This window comes from Haliotis rubra, unplaced genomic scaffold (genome assembly GCF_003918875.1).
Source record: "Haliotis rubra isolate DU_JTF1 unplaced genomic scaffold, ASM391887v1 Scf1884, whole genome shotgun sequence".
NCBI lineage: Eukaryota > Metazoa > Mollusca > Gastropoda > Lepetellida > Haliotidae > Haliotis > Haliotis rubra.
Window position 1 is genome coordinate 1 of NW_025765874.1, and position 19,616 is coordinate 19,616.

Consider the following 19,616-nt stretch of genomic DNA (forward strand, 5'->3'; position numbering starts at 1 on the left):
ACTTGGATGTAATGAAATGTGTCAACCAAGTCAGCATCCCAACTATCCGATCACCTTAGCTGCCTCTTTTCGACAAGCATTGCTTGCTGAAGATCAATTCTAAACTGGATCTTCACATGATCTGTAATAGGATCATTATTGTGTCTTGTGATCTTTTGTGCTGCATGGTAACGACCACCTAGAACCAATGTTAATGAGATTAGACAATAAAAGCAGCATGGTCAAGATGGTGAAAGTCACTCTAGCAATATGTCAACTTGATATGACTTGCTCCTACACACACACCTCGGAAAATGCTTTAAAACCACATTGAAAAAACAACATTTTACGTTTGTTTTTGTTGTTGTTTTGGTAGTAGAGGGTAGGGAACACCCCCAAACCCCCCTCAAATTCCTGGATCTGCCCATGGATGCCACACTACATTGATGCATCGATTCTTTGATACTTTTCTAAGATGATACAATTATCAAAAATTCAAAACTACATGTATATCGATATTTAGGTTTGAAAGTATCGGTTTAAATATGTTCATGTACTGTTTACATTTTGCAATTGTATCATGCTATGAGAATTATAAAGCCATTATCTTTCATCCACAAAATGGGAAATTAGAACTTTTAATCTCTGAGCATATAAAATCTTGATCTTTTCAAGGACAATTATAAAATATGAAATATTAATGTTCAAAATGTAACTAAATTTATGCAATAATGCCCGCGAAAATAGGTATTGTGATGCGTGATCGAATCATTAAATGTGTATCGATGACATGATGGAAACCTATGTATCGTGACATCCCTCATAAGATTTGACAACAGAACATGTCAGAACGAACTACATAGTTATGACATGTGTGAGAGTTATGGTAACAATGAATATATATTTTATGGAAAATCAGACAGACCTTTGTTGACGTTCTGACCTCCTGGGCCACTTCCTAGAATACTTGATGTCAAGTTTATCTAAAATAACAAATAACAGAATAAAGACTGACAATCAATAAAAAATCAGTGACTTCAGTATATAATCTGTGGATAATATATCATAACACAACCTAGTCTGCATACTATATCACTCTTGTTTGCCAAAATGAGACATGGAAATAACAATTTTATAATTTTACAATACAAATTTATCTTGTTTATAGGTATTTAGCTCAATAATGCTTTTATATGAGTGAAATACCCATGTTCTAAATGCATGAAAATAACACAACTATACTTTGCGGTGCTTGTTGATGTTACAATAATGATATACATACTAATATATAAATTATGCACATGTGATCTTGTAGTGCTTGTTGATGTTACAATAATGATATACATACTAATATATAAATTATGCATGTGATCTTGTAGTGCTTGTTGATGTTACAATAATGATATACATACTAATATATAAATTATGCATGTGATCTTGTAGTGCATGTTGATGTTACAATAATGATACATACTAACATATCAATTATGCACATGTGATCTTGTAGTGCTTGTTGATGTTACAACAATGATACATACTAACATATCAATTATGCACATGTGATCTTGTAGTGCTTGTTGATGTTACAACAATGATACATACTAACATATCAATTATGCACATGTGATCTTGTAGTGCTTGTTGATGTTACAATAATGATATACATACTAATATATAAATTATGCACATGTGATCTTGTAGTGCTTGTTGATGTTACAATAATGATATACATACTAATATATCAATTATGCACATGTGATCTTGTAGTGCTTGTTGATATTACAATAATGATATACAAACTAACATATCAATTATGCACATCGCGATCTTGTAATGCTTGACACTCTCCCCCATTGTATTCTTATTCAAGAAGAGCCGGAGAGCTTAATGGTCGCTGGTTTGATCCCCAGCCTCGCCATACCAAAAGACGTCAAAATGCAGTACTTGTTGGTCCCTGCCTGGTGCTCCGGCATTTATGGGTACAACAAGGACTGGTGAGCCTCGAGTCCGTGATATATGTGTCTGGGGGGTATTCATGCTTCAATGCGCATGGTATCTCAGTGGGCTAGCACTATAAAACCAGCCTAAGTCTGGGCTAGTACAAGCAGCCGCGACATACACATACACACACGCATGCATCGCCATCATATGGTGCGAAATATTCTCGGCATGATGTTAACCCCATTTCACCTCACCTCACCTTCAATGATTTGTTTAACAGGAATGATCCTCCTGCTTGAGTGCTATCCATGACATAATTGCTATGTGTATAAATAGGTGCTGTCTAGTCCGTTACCTTTGAAAATAAACTGTCTATAAATATTTTGGTGGACCTAGAGAAGAATACTTCAGGGACTGGTGAGATGTACAAGGGACTTCTGACAACTACTGGTCCCTACCATATACACATTGCATAGCACAGGTTTCATATCTGTGACATTCCTGGAATATACACATTAGGAATGTTAGGATTCTGAAGGTTATACATACTTATTGGAATATATCCTGAAAACAGCTCTTTCCCATCCGGTGTTACTGAACTTGATTGCTGAAAATATGAATCATTAATCATTTCATGAAGCAGAAAGCTGATCATATAACATCAGTGTATGAAATAAGGCCCATTCGACCGCCCGAGATGGGCTAGATTTCTGACAGAAGGTCTAAATTTACAGCTAGTCAGCCGATGGTCTGGTAAAAAAATATCTTGGTGTCTGGTCTGGTTAAATCCATTTAGGGCTGGTAACGACTTGAAGTTACCATCCATGTTGTGTGGCTGGGTTTTTGGCATATTTCATACACTAATAACATGGAGTCATATTTCATACACTGTGTTTTGACTGTAAAATTACAACTTCTGATATACTAGCCACTGAAAAATAACACTAAAGATATGGAGGGTGCATCGCTATGATTCTGCTGGTCCTATCTGCCACCATGGCACATGTTTTGTACCCTCACTGATCTTATTTTATTTGCCATGTATTTTGCCTAACTATTCAGCTGCACTTCTGGTTAGTTGACAAATACTTTATCACTATATTTAATAATCAAATTGGTAAAATACACCTGCTGATAAAAGCTCTGAAAGTGCTTTGCCACTGTGCGCTGGCAATGAATGTGACTAGTTAGCTTCTGTTTTTATTTGATAAAGAACTATTATCTATCCAAAACTAATGTGGGCTTTTACTTGACCTACAACACTTTGAATCGACATGTCCTCTAATCACTAATTATGAGGGTCCTGTAAAGTTAAGTAACGGTATAATGTACTCTGTTGTGCGATTAAATAATTACTTAACAAGAACAAGATTACAAGAACTTTTAAATATTTCTTGTCAAGAATGTGGTACAATGAATATTATCATGGATCCCTCAGAATGCAATGTTTATCTTTTTTTTCTGTTTTCATTCTGTATGCTTGTGCATACTGGATGCACATTTCTGCATCGCATAAAACCTGAGTGTCAACTTAGATGTCTCTGGTTTATAATATTATACATCGTGTTAGTGTACAACCAACACTGCAAAGCAAATGATTGCAAACCAGCAGACAGCGTAGGATCTCTTTTGACTGTACAGTGTATGATCACATTGCTACAAGGTCACATTGTTCACTGCGAGTGCTGCATATAATGCATATCTACTTCGTATTCATGGTAATGCTGACGGAGTTGTTAGTTGTTAACGGGGCGGTGGGGTAGCCTAGTGGTTAAAGCGTTGGCTCGTCACGCCGAAGACAAGGGTTCGAATCAAGACATGGGTACAATGTGTGAAGCCCATTTCTGGTGTTCCTCGCCGTGATGTTGCTGGAATATTGCTAAATGCGGCGTAAAACCAAACTCAGTCAGTCAGTCAGTTGTTAACACATTGCATTGTTCATCCATTATCTACACTTTTAATAATCAGTTAGTCCAGATCATTTTTTTTAGTATTTTTTGTATTTGTTGTTGTTGTATTTCTGATGTTTTGTGGCAAAATGACTTGGAAAATAACTCCAAATGAATTTGCTCGTGACTGAGTACTAGACTAAGGAGACTATTGCAACCATTTACTTGCATCCAGAAGTAGATAAATGGACATGTAAAATACGGCTGAACGATTCTATCAATAACAAGACTCAATATGACGTGTGGCGTCTGATAAGGCTGGAATATTGTCGAACACCAGCTGATCAACACCGCCATACGAATCAAACAATGTGATCGAAATTAGGACAGCCTATCCACACATATACCAACCGTGAATGCTGTTGAGCCAAAATAATCTTGATCGCTATTTGGGTATATCTTGTCAATGCTATATTGACTTCTATAGCCCGATGTCAGTGTTCTTGTTACATGTAATGTAGTGGGCGACATCAGTCGACCAGAATATCGACAAATGCACGTCAAACTTCGTCGAAGCATGTTTATCATAAACCGGATATCAAATATGATGAGTTATCTCCCATGGAAGTGTAGCGCAGCAGACCCCGGGTTTTTGGAACGGAGATCAGAGATAGTAGTGACGATTTTCACAACTGGCTCCATGATTGTTGCTTTGCGCGGGCATACAACGCATTAATCTTTGTGTAGAGTCGCTCACTCAAAGATTGTATTCGTAACTACTCGTGTCATTCCGGCAAGTAGGCGAGTACATTCGTGACCAACTCGTGTTATTCCGGGACAAGCCGAAACGAGTCTGCGTTCGGCATTTATCGTTAAACCACGGGCGGTGTTCATGGTAATTATTGACCCTGTCATAATGGTCAGTTTATTTCTCAACACAAATTATTTTGTTCGACGGTGTAAGGTATTTTTATGCTAACATCTACATACAACATATTTTGTCCCGACAAGTGTACCATTGTTAACATTTCCATGCTTATTTTATGTAAAAGATTGTGATATGATCCCAACACGAGGGTTACATATTTTCAGGGTAATTTATCTTACCTCGACACGGAAAGGATGGGTCGAATGTTGGGGAATCCCCTTGTGCCTGTTCCCATAAACTGAAAGGCAGTGAGTTTGAGCTGGAATATAAAGGTAATAGTCATCAATAGTCTTACATACGAATCCTTGAAATTCGTGAACAGTTTTCAGAATTCATGCACCAGAGCTTTATTGTGGTGAGACGATGACATATATTTTTGTCTCAACCACAGGACTATGTAACTATGAAGTTATTGTAAATGTAATCAGGGAGACACTGAGACAGTAAAGTATAGAGACATTATTACTCATGTGACCAGCAATCGTTCCTAGAGGTAAATGTAGTAACCGCATGAGAGAATGAAAATAGTTCTTCATCGATGAGCAACAACCATCGATGAGCAACAACCATCGATGAGCCTGTTATGTTACAAAACTCAGGTTAAACTCTTAAAAATATATCCATAATATTATCTAACTGCTTTTAAAAATGTCAAGCTAACAACATCCCTTTCTCTCCACACCAAGCATGTTGATACATCATTATTCGAAAATCTCAACAGACAATATGTCCGGTCCCTCATCCTTAATATGTTTTAAAATGCCAATGACAACAGCCACCATAACCTTTAATATTGAAATATTGTATGTTTGTCTTTATTTCCAGTTAACAGTGATCTGTTAAACAAATCAACATGGCCCGGCAACCAAGTGGTAAGTCCTAATGACAATGTGACAGAGCAATGTAACATAATGCCTACTTGTTGAAAATCACTGTGTTTAAGGTCAGTCTTTCCTTAAGTGAGTGACCGCCTCCATGGTGTAGTGGTTAGAGTGTCCGCCTGGAGAGCAGAAGGTCGCGGGTTCGATCCCCAACCGTGTCATACCAACAAGACGTTAAAATATGGTACTTGTTGGTCCCTGCCTGGCGCTCGGCATTAATGGGTACAACAAGGACTGGTCGGCTCGGAGTCAGTATAATGTGTCTGAGTGGGGTATTCATGCTTCACTGCGGCATGGTATCTCAGTGGGCTAGCACTATAAAGCCAGGTTAAGTCTGGGCTAGTACAAGCAGCCGCACATACACATACACATGCATGCATGTCGTCATATGAGCGAAATATTCTCAAGCATGACGTAAAACCCAATTTCACCTCACCTCACCTCACCTTATGTGAGTGAGTTTAGTTTTACGCCACTTTTAAGCAATATTTCAGCAGGGGACAGCAAGACTAGTGTTTGGGAATAAAGTAATGCATTCTTGTTAACTGAAGTTAGCCGTAGGTACTAAGGGCAAGTACTGCCCCAGCACTGGTCCAGATTTATAGATACACTGATAAGAAATGGTGAGAGAATATCTTGATGATAAGTGCTTGTACCGATGTTGATTATGTTGATGAATATTATCATGAGAATTTGCGTAACCAAATATGATAATGTTATGTTTGTTAAATAAAAAACATAATGATTGGGCTCTGTACTCTACTTCAACCGAAGTTGTTGATTTTGATAAATTAAAATGTTTTTGGCAAAATCAGCATAACGAAATATTATAATTTTAGTGGATATTTGTTGCATCAGTATCATACATTGATATCACGCTGTCATCTCATATTAAACATACATCCTACTGACAGTCTCAGTGAAGACTCAGTCTTTAGCAACCCAGGCTTGTTGTAAGAGGTGTCCAGTGACACTCAGACTCAATCATTTGGTTAATGGACGTCATTGTATACCAGGGGCTGTGGGGTAGCCTAGTGGTTAAAGCATTCGGCTTGTCACGCTGAAGGCACGGGTTCGATTCCCCACATGGGTAAAATATGTGAAGCCCATTTCTCGTGTCCCCCGCCGTGATACTGCTGGAATATTGCTTAAAGTGGCATTGAATCCAACTCACTCACTCACTCATTGTATTCCAACTGTGTTGACTGATGCTCATGATGTCAATCACTGGACTTGGATATCGATGTGGCGCAGGTGGAATCTTGCTGAGTGCAATGTTGAAACAAACTAGAACTAAACCCATATGACATTCATATTGTACCTGATGAGCATTGATACCACTTTATTACTTTCCTGGTGCAAGAGACTGCTTTGTGCCTTACCAACCCAGTGTTGCATGTGGGGCAGTGGTTAAAGTGTTCACTTGTCACCCCAATGACCCAGGTTTGATTCCCCCACATAGGTACATGGTGTGAAGCCCATTTCTGGTGTCCGCTGCTATGCAAATCGAAACATGAGTCTCATTAACCTATTCAGACAATGACCTACTTTTCAGCCGATCCGAATTCTCTCGTGTGAAAGTGAAAAGAGACACCACAAACAACTATGGTTACACTGAATACCAATTCCTTGTTTCATAAGAAAATGGTATTTACGAATGAAATTTAATTTTAAACTTTAGTAACATCGTATTTCTATATTTTATGGCGAGGTGTAGGCAGCATGACCTTAACAAAGACGTCACAGACTGCCCCTGTTTGATGAGGTCTTAAAATGATTCACAATGCATCTGACTCACTGGTTACACCTGTTATGTGTCTTTATGCGCTTATCCAGAGTAGTTCTGTAACGCACAATTTGATTGATATAATATCAAGTCCGTACCAGACCGACAAACTGTTCTAGCGGCAGAGCCCATTTGAGATTTCCATGATTTCCATGTTTCCGTTTGTCAGAGCTCGCTGTATGACGTGTTTGCAAGGATAAGAAGGAGCGTAGTGTTGCAATATACAAGTGCTTAGATGTATTAAAAAAATACTGATTAATATTTATGTATGCAGTTAAATGAATTGGTCTCAAAAGTCTGGACTGGTTATTGTACTAAGTTTCTCAATAGGATGGAACCCAGTCAACAGGAAACAAGACTGTTGTGTAATCAATGTTTTGACTTGTATTGCTGGAATATTGCTAAAAGCCGTGTAAAACTAAACTCACTCACCCACCCACCCTCTCACCCTCTCGCTATGTTGTATGTTACAGTGACAATCAGAAACCAGTTTGTGTATCTCCTTGAAAATGCCACCATCAACGTATTTGACTGCATCGACAACAACACAGGCCAAAGAGACATTTACTACATACAGAAAGGGCGGATCGAGGACTCTGTTCAGTTCCGGGAGACTCGACGAACACCGAGACAACAACCAACCTACAACCAACAACCAAACTGGCGTCCCCCCCATTACTCTCCCCCCTCCTCCTCCGAATCTTCCTCCGACGAAGATGAAGAAGAGAACAGGAACAACCAACGCACAGACATGAAAACAGACAGATACATTGAAATTTTAGGTATTTATTACTTTATGATCCTGAATTGATGGAATGTCTAAGTCTCAAGAGACATGTGCAATAAGTGATTAGAAATTGACTGGTGCCTTGTGACAAATATCCCCATTTGTCAGACATCTTGGCCAACGGGTACAAGGTATATGTTGATTAATTTCGCTTGTTGTTTGTTGTAATTGTTGTCATGTGGCTCCATACACAGAAACAGAACCTCAACATCTTTTTTCTTCAACCTGAAAAACAATTTCTGTTTCTGACACATATGGGTGTAAAACACACATGATTGTCAACAGAAACGATTACGGTCTATTTAAAACTGGTGTGTGATGTTAAACAGAATGGTATTACACTGACATTTGCAACCACAGAAAAGGACATGCAGCCTTGCAAAATATCACGTATTTGGGTATGTGAAGATCCGGGCAAGAATTGGTCTTCAGCAACCCACGCTTGTCGTAAGAGGCGACTAACGGGATCGGGTGGTCAAGCTTGCTGACTTGGTTGACATGTCTTCATATCCCAATTGTGTAGATGGATGCTCATGCTGTTGATCACTTGATTGTTTGGTTCAGACGCGATTATTTACAGACTGTTGCTTTATCGCTGGAATATTGCTAAATGCAGCGTTAAACAACAATTATTATTCTTAGTCCAACCCACGCATGTTCACACGCACACACACACACACACACACACACACACACAAAACTACAAATACACAAAAAAAATACAACTCATGGTTTGCTTTAACCTTTTAAATGTGGAAAGTAAGTGAAAATCCTGAAGGAGACACACATTCTTGTTTTCATTATTCAAGGATTAATTGTTTTATTAAGTAAATTAAGCAAGGAAAGAAGAAGAAACTGTAAAACTAATGATAAGATGTACTAATTTGTCTTGTTGGAATATTACATGGCAAATTGCTAGGTCTGAGGTAACCAATGATTATTATCAACTATTCAAGATTAATGAATCCTTTTTTTCTCAAGTTTATTCATTCCTCAACACAAGTTTCATCAACTAGTTGGACAAAACTGATCAATAACTAGTGGTAACAATCAGTTCTCAAATATGCTTTGTGTATATTCCAGAAATGTCATGCTCATGAAACCTATTGTACCGTAATATCATTAAGCTCATCAACTGATGCACATTTTGTAATTATGATATTCCTCATGTCTAAATTATCTTGCCTTATGTCTATATTATCTTTCCTTATGTATATTTTATCTTTCCTTATGTCTATATTATCTTTCCTTATGTCTATATTATCTTTCCTTATGTCTATATCACCTTTCCTTATGTCTATATTATCTTTCCTTATGTCTATATCACCTTTCCTTATGTCTATATTATCTTTCATTGTGTCTATATCACCTTTCCTTATGTCTATATTATCTTTCCTTATGTCTATATTATCTTTCCTTATGTCTATATTATCTTTCCTTATGTCTATATTATCTTTCCTTATGTCTATATCACCTATCCTTATGTCTATATTATCTTTCCTTATGTCTATATCACCTTTCCTTATGTCTATATTATCTTGCCGTATGTCTATATTATCTTGCCTTATGTCTATATTATCTTGCCTTATGTCTATATTATCTTGCCTTATGTCTGTATTATCTTGCCTTATGTCTATATTATCTTGCCTTATGTCTATATCACCTTTCCTCATGTCTATATTATCTTTCCTTATGTCTATATCACCTTTCCTTTTGTCTGTATTATCTTTCCTTATGTCTATATTATCTTTCCTTATGTCTATATCACCTTGCCTTATGTCTATATTATCTTTCCTTATGTCTATATCACCTTTCCTTATGTCTATATTATCTTTCCTTATGTCTATATCACCTTTCCTTATGTCTATATTATCTTTCATTATGTCTATATTATCTTTCCTTATGTCTATATTATCTTGCCTTATGTCTATATTATCTTGCCTTATGTCTATATTATCTTTCCTTATGTCTGTATTATCTGGGGTGGTGGGGAAGTCTAGTGGTTAAAGCGTTCGCTCGTCACGCCGAAGGCCAAGGTTCAATTCTCTACATAGGCACAACGTGTGAAGCCCATTTCTGGTGTCCCCCACCGTGATATTGCTGGAATATTGCTAAAAGTGGTGTAAAACCCAACACACTCACTCACTCTATATTATCTTTTCTAGGTTCAAGAAGAACAGTCACAGATACCGAATTAAAAGAACTTGCCAACAAGCTACGATTTGAAGACGATAAATATAGAAAATTAGGTGAGAAATTTGTCAGCTTGTCAATTTAAGGTGGAAGGAAGCTATCGAAATCTATTTATCACTTTGTTCAAAACCCACACTAATGGGTTAGGGTGCTGTAAAACCTAAACACAGGTACAGTGCAAAACAGGATTCAAACCTATCATCATAGGTTTCTGGCACACCAAAGGGATGTAACTCTACCATGACCAACAGCATAGGCACCATGTTGTTGCAATACACACAGATATGGAAGATGTCTACAGTCATATATATATAAATATAGTTGTGAGCAGCCATGTCAGGCTCCTTGGCTGTAATACAATCTAGCCATTTGTACGTAGATGTCGAAAGTAGTAATGGCTACAGGTAATATGGAGCATATTGCTGTCAGTAATGAGAAAAGCTTCAGTTATTAACTTTGAATTCTAATGGTTGAGGGCTAGATACAAAGGATTGTGTGGTATGGTTTTGGATAATGGCACTTATGGCTTTGGAAGCGTGTTGGCTTTATTAGAAATTGAAGAAATAAGAATAATGGTTGCACGTTCAATTGCTAATCATTTATTTGTTTTAACTGAAAGGATGACATCCCCACCAGCTCTGACAAATTTAATGCAGCTGGCTGAAAACATTTTAACTAGAAGTAATGGACGTTCTGTAAAACTAGATTGCAAAGATTGAACTGCATTGAAATGGAGCCAGAACACGTTTTTGACCTGAGAGCGGACCTTCCAAATATGGACCTTACTGCATGCTGCCAGATTCTAGCTGCGTAGCTGAAATAGTAATGCCGCTGTGATTTTTTAAGATACATTTTAGTAGAAATTAAACAACAGGAGGTTATTCATATTTGAAATATAAACTTTATATGTGCAAATTTGCAAAGTTCTAGACCTCACACATTCAGAGTTATGGATTAGCGGAAATGCCTACCCATCAAAAGGTCAAATTTCCTTCAATCCAATATGACGTCCAAACGGTGCCTCTTAGCCCCATGGTTTCTGCAGTTGAAATTGAAGGTAATCAGATTCCAGAGCTGCCCCAGAAATTTAGTAGTCATTGGACATATAGTTTCGGATATTATTGCTTTGGAAATTTAAAATTTTGAATTAATTTTGCATTATCTGCCCTTTGCTCTTAGGCCTAGAGCCTTGAGATTTTTATGGGGAATATCTACACCTCGGTGGGCATCTGGGTGATTCTTTTCAAGCGATGCTGTTATGGTGCTCTTTGAACGAGTTGAACAAAATAATAAATAAATACTAGTAATAAAAACACGAAAAGTAACAATAGGTCTTCTGCCTTGTGGCAAGGAGCCCTAAAAATAGGATGTTTTGAAACTTGAGTTGTATATTTGTTCAAGCACAGAATTGAATTTATTTTTTAACCATTAAACATGTGACCAGAACCACATTGCAAACAAGAAAATCTTGTCTGATGAGTTTTTCTTGGTTTCAGCACTACACTTGGAAGTAAGCCAGGTTGATATAGACAGGATCAGGAAGGAGTATGAGAGAAAGGACAGGACAGATATGATCTTTGCTATCCTCAAAGTCTGGAAGTCAGCATCTGGGGAGCCCTCAGTTAGTAACCTGGGTCATGGTTTAGAACATTGTAATCTGAAGAAATTTGTCACTGAAACATTGAATCCTTAGAATGTCTGTGTGTGAGCTGTCCATCTTATATGTTCACATCAGTGCTCATGTTGGTCAGTTGTAACCAGCTGATAGGGTGAGCTCTCTGTGTTGTACATCCACATGTGTCTCTCTGGTGTCAGTTGTAACCAGCTGATAGGGTGAGCTCTCTGTGTTGTACATCCACATGTGTCTATCTGGTGTCAGTTGTCACCAACTGGTAGTGTGAGCTGTCTGTGTTGTACATTCACATAAGTGCTCATCTTGGTCAGTTGTAACCAGCTGATAGGGTGAGCTCTCTGTGTTGTACATTAACATAAGTGCTCACCTTGGTCAGTTGTAACCAGCTGATAGGGTGAGCTGTCTGTGTTGTACATCCACATGTGTCTCTCTGGTGTCAGTTGTAACCAGCTGGGGTGAACTTTCTGTGTTGTACAGTCAGGTGTGTCTAACTGGTGTCAGTTGTCAACAACTGGTAGAGTGAGCTGTCTGTGTTGTACAATTCCTTGGAACCTTCAAGGAATTGTGTATTAGCATGAACAAATATATTAATTATAGGTTCATGTGATTGTGCTGTATAATACAACTAGGCTGGACTTCATTTCTTCTTGGTCTTATAGTTATAAACTAGATGGATCTGATTTTAGGTAGTGTTTTCAGGTCATGGTTATAACATCCCAGAGACAGAAGTGCTCAGTAAATTTCAAGAGAGTACCTGAATTGTGATACTTGAAACAAATAAAATAAAATAAGATTACATAACTTTCATTTGGGGACAAAGTAACTGTGTCTATCTGTCAAAAATAGAACTGTTGTTTATTGCTTGGCCAATGTTCAAAATGCTGCTAAAAATGACACCAAGTGAGGTGAATTAGTAAAAGGTTCACCTGCTAAGAGAAGGGTTCATTTGGAAAAAGGGTTCATTTAATTTTTATTCTATTTTTGTTTGTTTTCCGTTTTGAATATAGATGGCATGCAATGCACATATGAAAAGGCTACTAGGATGTGTTAATCTCCATGGACATCAGACCTGGAAAGGAAACAAAATTGAATTCACGATTGCTAATGGTGTACATACTGAGCCAAGCAGATGCTATCTGCCACATTCCTTATAGTGAAGAACTGGGCCTAGATTTTTGAAGCGTTCATACTCATGACCAAAGAATTCTAACTTTGATCAGTAGCCAATGTGTTAAGAATGGGCTTAAGAAGTTTGTCTGGGTTATGAGCGTTTAGCAGATCTAGGCCCAGAAGTATATTTATTACCAGAATGTTGTATCAACCTTGGAAATAAAGATTCTTATCTGTTTATTGTAAATATAAGTTGTCAGGGTTGATACTACAGATGTACATATTAGGCCAAGCATCTATCATTTCTCATGCGTGTAGTATTGACATGTAACTGGTTAAAATCAGATCAAAGTGATCACTATGGTAGCTAGCTCTAAGATCTGATCTTGATTTGAGTTTGATTCATTACAAAAACTTTCTGTCAACACAGGAAATAAACATGTGTGCACTGTCCCTGTCTTCCAGTTTGTCTTTCTCCATCTTTCACCATGGTGATTGTATAACGTTAGTGAGTGAGATAGTTGGGTTTAATGGCTCTTTTATCAATATTCCAGCAATTTCATGGCAGGGGACAACAGAAATGGGCTTCTCACATTGTACCCATGTGGGAATTAACCCGGTCTTCAGCATAATGAGTAAAACTCCTTAAACTTCATCCGTGATGAAGTGAATGGACCAGAGACCATACCAGATAGCAAAGGTGTGTTAGGCCAGTGTTGGTATATGGCATAATATGGTTGGTTGGCCAACGGTTTGACAACATTGGCCCAACGTTATCTTAATGACTTAAAAGTAACAGTGGCTTTACACACGTTGGTCTGTTGCGACCAGAACTGGGATACGACCAGAACTGGGATAACTAATATGGAGAATTATATGTGTTACTGTCAACTATGTATTTAATCTACAAACAATTATTAAGATAAAAATCAGCTGCACAACTTCGTGTCCTTTATTTTAACTACTGACTGCTAAAAATGCCAATGGCAGCTCCATAGTCGATGTCGCCATAATAGCTAAATATAGCAACGCGAAAAATGTAGAAACGTGAAACTGAAGCGAAATAGAATTCATTTTCATACGCTTTACTCTAATTACTCTACTGGCTTAAAATAAGTGATGTTCCTGGTTGTGGATGCTGAATTTAGGTGTCAGGTGTTTTCATTCATTTTGTATTCATAATGGTTCATTCATTCCCAGAAATGGTTACTGCTCAACTTGAAATATGACTTTCTTGCAATATCTAATGATATTTTAAAATATAGCTAATTATTCCTTTTAACAATATATGTGTATGCCCACAAATAGAACCAGAAAATATATGATGTGAATGGTATTGGATTTTGATTTTATAGTTTAATAATTATGCTAATATTTGTAAAAATATAGTAAGTTGTATCTAAATATCGGCCAGCCCAGCCATTTTTGCACAGTGTTTTATGTAATAATACAGTAAATAGTTTCTTTTAAAGTAAGAACGGGAATAAAAGAAAATTAAATTATGTCATAATTAGTAGTATATACAATGGGGGTTCTGGATCACTTTCAACCAAAGCCTCTGCAAAGCCTTATTTCACAAGTAAGGCTTTGGTGGGATATAGCTCTTGCTACCATTACCCCTACTACAAAAGTTGGGGGATCGCGAACGCACCTCCTAGCCGCAGCTACCGGGGCATGGCTGGAGTGTGTTGGTATCCTGGGATTGCATGGGCTGCGCCTAGCGTGCAGCTTATGCCATGTTTACCTCGATGAAACAGTTTAATGTGAATCGCCTATGATCTCTTTGGTGTTTGTAATAAAGGCTTGCCGGGCTTTTTCACCCCTTGTTCTATGTATTTTTTTTTCTCGCCCTGCAGCTGATAGTAGACTTACGAGGACTTGGATCGAATCTCTTGTTTCATTTTGTTATATTTTTGTGAGTTCAGAGAGGATTGAACTAAACTCCTCCTCTGAGATCTTACTGTCAGTGAGTGCCGTAGAAATACGCTCACTTACTGTGTTGAGCTTTGCTTCGCGCCAGAACCCTGATCTCGTCATGTTTCAATGCCTTCCGATGTAGTCTGCGTGATGCCAACTTAAGCCAACCCTAACACCCCTGCCACCCCAGCTGTTATTTCGATACCTAGCACTATAGGTGCGGCCACGATGGTAGCTAACAACCCAACACCTGCGCGCCCCTAGTCCCGTGCTGGTTGCCATAAGGCAGTAGTATCAGCCCGCCCACACGATATTGAAAGCTCTATGGTACTTCTTACACAGTGCTTTCGGCGTGTCGTGGTCTTGTTCTAGTTGGCGTTTCACATCACATAACTGCCTCAAAGCGGAACCCGATCTCACGGTTTCCAGGGTCGCCAGCTACTTCCTCTACGACTGGGTACAGACCCATCCTATAATATATATTACAAAAGATATTTTAATTGAGTTTCAGTTAACCTTCGCTAATGTACTTAAAGCTGATATAACTTAGATTAGTGTGCACGTAAAAAAGCGGGGTCTTAATTCTACTTCCATTAAGGAGACGAACTCCATCAAGGCTTGCTACAGGTCTGTTTCCGATACCTTGAAATCACGGCAGCGTTTGCCATTACACCTGGCTTCCCAATTTATGACCATACCGGCCATAATGTGAATATACGCCCCAAGCTATGGGTTATCTCGAGATAGGCGTCTATGAGGAATGTAGTTTTCAGCGACATTTCTAAAGACCTCTTGGTGATCAAGTAATTTGATCTCTGTCTTCACCTTCTCCCTGAAGTTAACATGTTGCCCGAGTGGTCTGGTATTGGTCGCGATATATATATTAGATTCTGGATATAGCACTCCATCTACAAGTAGGCCTGTGGGTTTCGGAACGAGCGATCCTATAATTATGCCATTGTTCTTAAGCTCGGGAGACAGTACCATCTTGTCTCAAGGTGATATAAGGTGCAGTGAGGGTTAAGTTGAGTAACCATTCAGGCTCTTTAAAATCTGATAACGACTTACCCGCCTATACACGTTGTCTTTGAAGTGTAGGATGTATAAGGTGTCTTCCTCACCAGGCTGATCGAATCCCTCCGGTGCCCCCTAGGCCCTCGAGTGTGGGCTTGGGTAGATGATCGGCTATTGCTGCCCGGGCCTATACCGTTGTCTTTCAAGTGTAGGATGTATGAGCCACCTTCCTCACCAGGCTGATCAAACCCCTCCGTGTGTCCCCTAGGTCATTAAAGCGTTAGTGTTGGGGACGATGACTGGTCATTGCTATAATACTACTACGATATAGTTTCCAACTGGTTTTCTGATAATAGTTCAGGGTTAACTTCACCCCATGAAGTGTATGTTGTCAGGTAGGAAGATCTTGGTTAGTGATATAGTGTTTTCTTACGATCACGGTGACACCCTGCAGACTGGTGTTGGAGCCGACACCCACCCGCTGCGTAAACTGTGCAAAGCGTGATACTGGTGTCGTTTCACCCACCCAAGTTTGATCCCCTTCCACGATCTCGACATCATTCCCCGATGGTTCCCTAGGTAGACTTTGATGATCAGTGTTGAGTTAAAGCGGTAGACTCTCTAGTATCCTGACCACGCCTTCAAATTCAGACACCAACTGCAATGTCACGTTTTGCATGCCCGCTTTACTTTCGATAGCATGTGGGCTGCCATACTGGCGACTGGGCTGATGATTCGCTTTCGTCTCTGAGTCGGGGCGTAAGCCACGAGCAGGGTTCCGTTGTTAACGACTTTGTTTAGGTGGTTGTCTTTGTTATCCGTGAACACATAGGGAGCCGAGCCTAATATTGAGAAACCAGTCGTCTTTATCTGGTAACAACACCCACTTGTCATCTTGGTGAAGGCGAGCTTATATGGCTTGTTTCGGGCTGACGGTAGTGCTCTCAACATCGTCTAAGTCGAACAGTTTGCCCCGAGCGATGGGTATATTATCCAATTATCATTACCGGTGGTGACTAGGGTGTACTTAGTGTTGACTACCGCTCTTGAGAGGTATCTACTATATCACCTAGGGCTCCACCGGAGGGGACTTCAGCGTTTGGCAAATGTTGTTTTCAGTTGCCAGTACAATTTACCATCTACTCGGATCCGTCGAAACCGCGTGTGTCCCGAGGTCGAGGAGATCCCCACATTGGCGCATTTTTCACGGACCCTTATAAGCTGGTCATTTTATGTGAAGCGTTAAGCTGCTGAGGTATCCTATATTCGGGATTATGGATTTATATCAACACCGATATTATCAGCTCAGGTATGTTGCCCTGAGTCAACCTCTTATACTGCAGCGGTGAAAGCGACTCGGTTCTACCGCCGTTGTATTTCTCCGTTTCACCGCAGCCCGCGGCTCTCAGTATAGTGGAAGGGTGACCCCCTTGAATGTTGTAACACGTTGTGCTCACCTGACCTTAGATGAATGTACAGCTCACCGATGCGGTACTAAGGTCGGGTAACTTCGATGCCTGTGACGTTGTTGTTGGTTTTATCTCGTCCAGGTGACATACCGAAAGTGTCGCCAATGGCCGGGCCGAGCCTCAAGGAGTTTCTTCCGTTGTTGATTAACACCACTGTGCCGTTTTGAGTCGTTCATCTTGAGTTAGGCTCCCAGGGGTTTGAAGACCTCATCGCTTAAGCGAGCACACGCTGTAGTAGCCGTCAGTTATCTGGCTTGCGAAGTTCCGCTAACGAACAGCTTATTGTTGCTGGCGTTGATGTTAGTCCATTCGATGCGGTAGGTGGTGATATGCGCGGAGTGCGACTTTGAGTTGACCGGACGTATTATCGTCGGCGTCGTCAGCTGAATAGCCTCACGCTCAGTTATTTCCTGGAAGTGTTATGTACATGTTATAAGTATATATGCTCATTATATAATAGTTTTAAAATGTATTCCCAAGTAGGGAACATCCTCGCGGGAGTGTCTTACTCCCCTGGAGTGTTTTACCCTAAACTGGACATAGATTTCTCACCCATGAAGATCGCGGTTGCTGATGGGATGTATTTCAACACCCAGCTTTTAGATGTGTTCAGCCTGTATAAATTTTGGTGACTAACAGCTTAAGGTAGTTCATGCTTGGTTCAAAACCCGATGCAGTTCTGGCAGAATCAACTCAACCGCGCGTGTAATTAGCTACTAGCGGGGTGTGGTGTGACATTGACCGACATTACCGCGGCGTGGACCGCTGAGTCAGTCTGTGTTCAAGTTCCGCGTGTACTACCAGGTCAGGAAGTATCCTTAAAGAAATCGAAGCGCCCCGCTCCCCACAGGACAAATGCATGGAACACAGTAAACAACAAGTATGCGATAGGCGGGCCTACGTGAGCGTATTTACGTAGCAATTGAACTAAACCCGAAGGCGGATTGGCGTTTGCGAGGGCCGAACCGCGGGTTGGGTATCCCCATCGTTCACCAAATGCCCCTTGTGGAAGCCAGCAAACTGCTGGTGAAAGATTGGGGATACAAATCGTGATCATCTCTTCACAACCAACGCGAGTGGGATGACCGTTACATGGCTTTCAATGCCAACAAGGAGTACAGAGTCTGGAGGTTTGATCAAGGAGGGGCAGCGGATGACTGGAAAAAGTTTATGTTGGACACGCCGAAAGGGTTTACTCCGTGCCGGCACTGAAGCGCTTAAAGCGACTCGGTCGAGCGTCACGTGTGGGCGGGTGTTGAGTGCGCCTGACGCATAAGCGGCGTTCCAGTATTATCCTCGGTAAGGGGGACTGCTACGGCGACAGAAACAGTTCGTTGTCAACGTAGAGGATGCTATCAATGCTCCAGTTGATCTCCCGAGTGCCATCAAGCGCTACCAAGGCGTGTTGGAATATGCCAGGGTGAAAAGTCGACCACGTCTTCATTGATGTGGGGCTGTACATGGCCCCGAAAGTGATATGCAACTGAGAGTAAAAAGTGGTGGGCTACAACAACGAAATAGTTGCTAGCCCGCAAGGACCATAAAGTTGAGCGTCAACCTGCGATGTAGCGCGTCCCCCGTCCACCACCCACGACCAGGTGAAACGGGTATAGCGGCTTACCACCCGAGCCTAGGGCTCAACCAAGCGCCCTGTGGGGGTGGCCCCACAATCAATCAGCAGCACATCGATCGTTAAACAGCCCTGGTGGTTGGTGGGGTAGCTTTGGGGCTTATTTGGTTAAAATTTCTTAGCCGCTTCATTACACCCAAACCCCACCATGGCGGCGATAACCCACAGGTTTGAAACTAAGCCACTTGGCAGTTTTAGCCAGAGCACTTAGCAGCCACGAGACGATGCTACCCAGGATGCGGGTAGGGCCTCGGCAGCCTTACCAGCCAGTTTAGCCAGGGCGCCCCGAGTTTTTATCCACTCTTTGACACCACCTGTGGGTGCAGGCGTGAGGGTACCCCACCGCCGCCCGGTGGGCGATCAGTGACACCACCAGGGTTGATATGATGAAACCCAATGCAGTCAGAATGCTGGCGATGGTGATGCCTTGCTCCGGAACAGTATCGAATCCTGTCAGCT

At 40.4% G+C, this 19,616-nt stretch overlaps 1 protein-coding gene and 2 long non-coding RNA genes across 3 annotated transcripts; 1 reads left to right on the forward strand and 2 right to left on the reverse strand.

Moving 5' to 3' along the window:
- Positions 1 to 917: 917 nt before the first annotated feature.
- On the reverse strand, positions 918 to 4,649 carry LOC124274169. Its single transcript, XR_006897880.1, has 3 exons — positions 4,221 to 4,649; positions 2,470 to 2,527; positions 918 to 962 (listed from the first exon to the last, which is right to left on the reverse strand). It is a non-coding gene; the product is annotated as an uncharacterized LOC124274169 (long non-coding RNA).
- A 252-nt stretch (positions 4,650 to 4,901) lies between these two features.
- LOC124274168 lies at positions 4,902 to 12,628 on the forward strand. Its single transcript, XM_046709483.1, has 5 exons — positions 4,902 to 5,009; positions 5,563 to 5,609; positions 7,878 to 8,186; positions 10,357 to 10,440; positions 11,881 to 12,628. Exons 2-5 carry the CDS (start codon positions 5,591 to 5,593, stop codon positions 12,075 to 12,077), a joined length of 609 nt encoding a protein of 202 aa, XP_046565439.1. The 5' UTR covers positions 4,902 to 5,009; positions 5,563 to 5,590; the 3' UTR covers positions 12,078 to 12,628.
- An 807-nt stretch (positions 12,629 to 13,435) lies between these two features.
- On the reverse strand, positions 13,436 to 19,390 carry LOC124274170. Its single transcript, XR_006897881.1, has 3 exons — positions 19,381 to 19,390; positions 17,188 to 17,197; positions 13,436 to 13,768 (listed from the first exon to the last, which is right to left on the reverse strand). It is a non-coding gene; the product is annotated as an uncharacterized LOC124274170 (long non-coding RNA).
- Between the last annotated feature and the right edge of the window lie 226 nt (positions 19,391 to 19,616).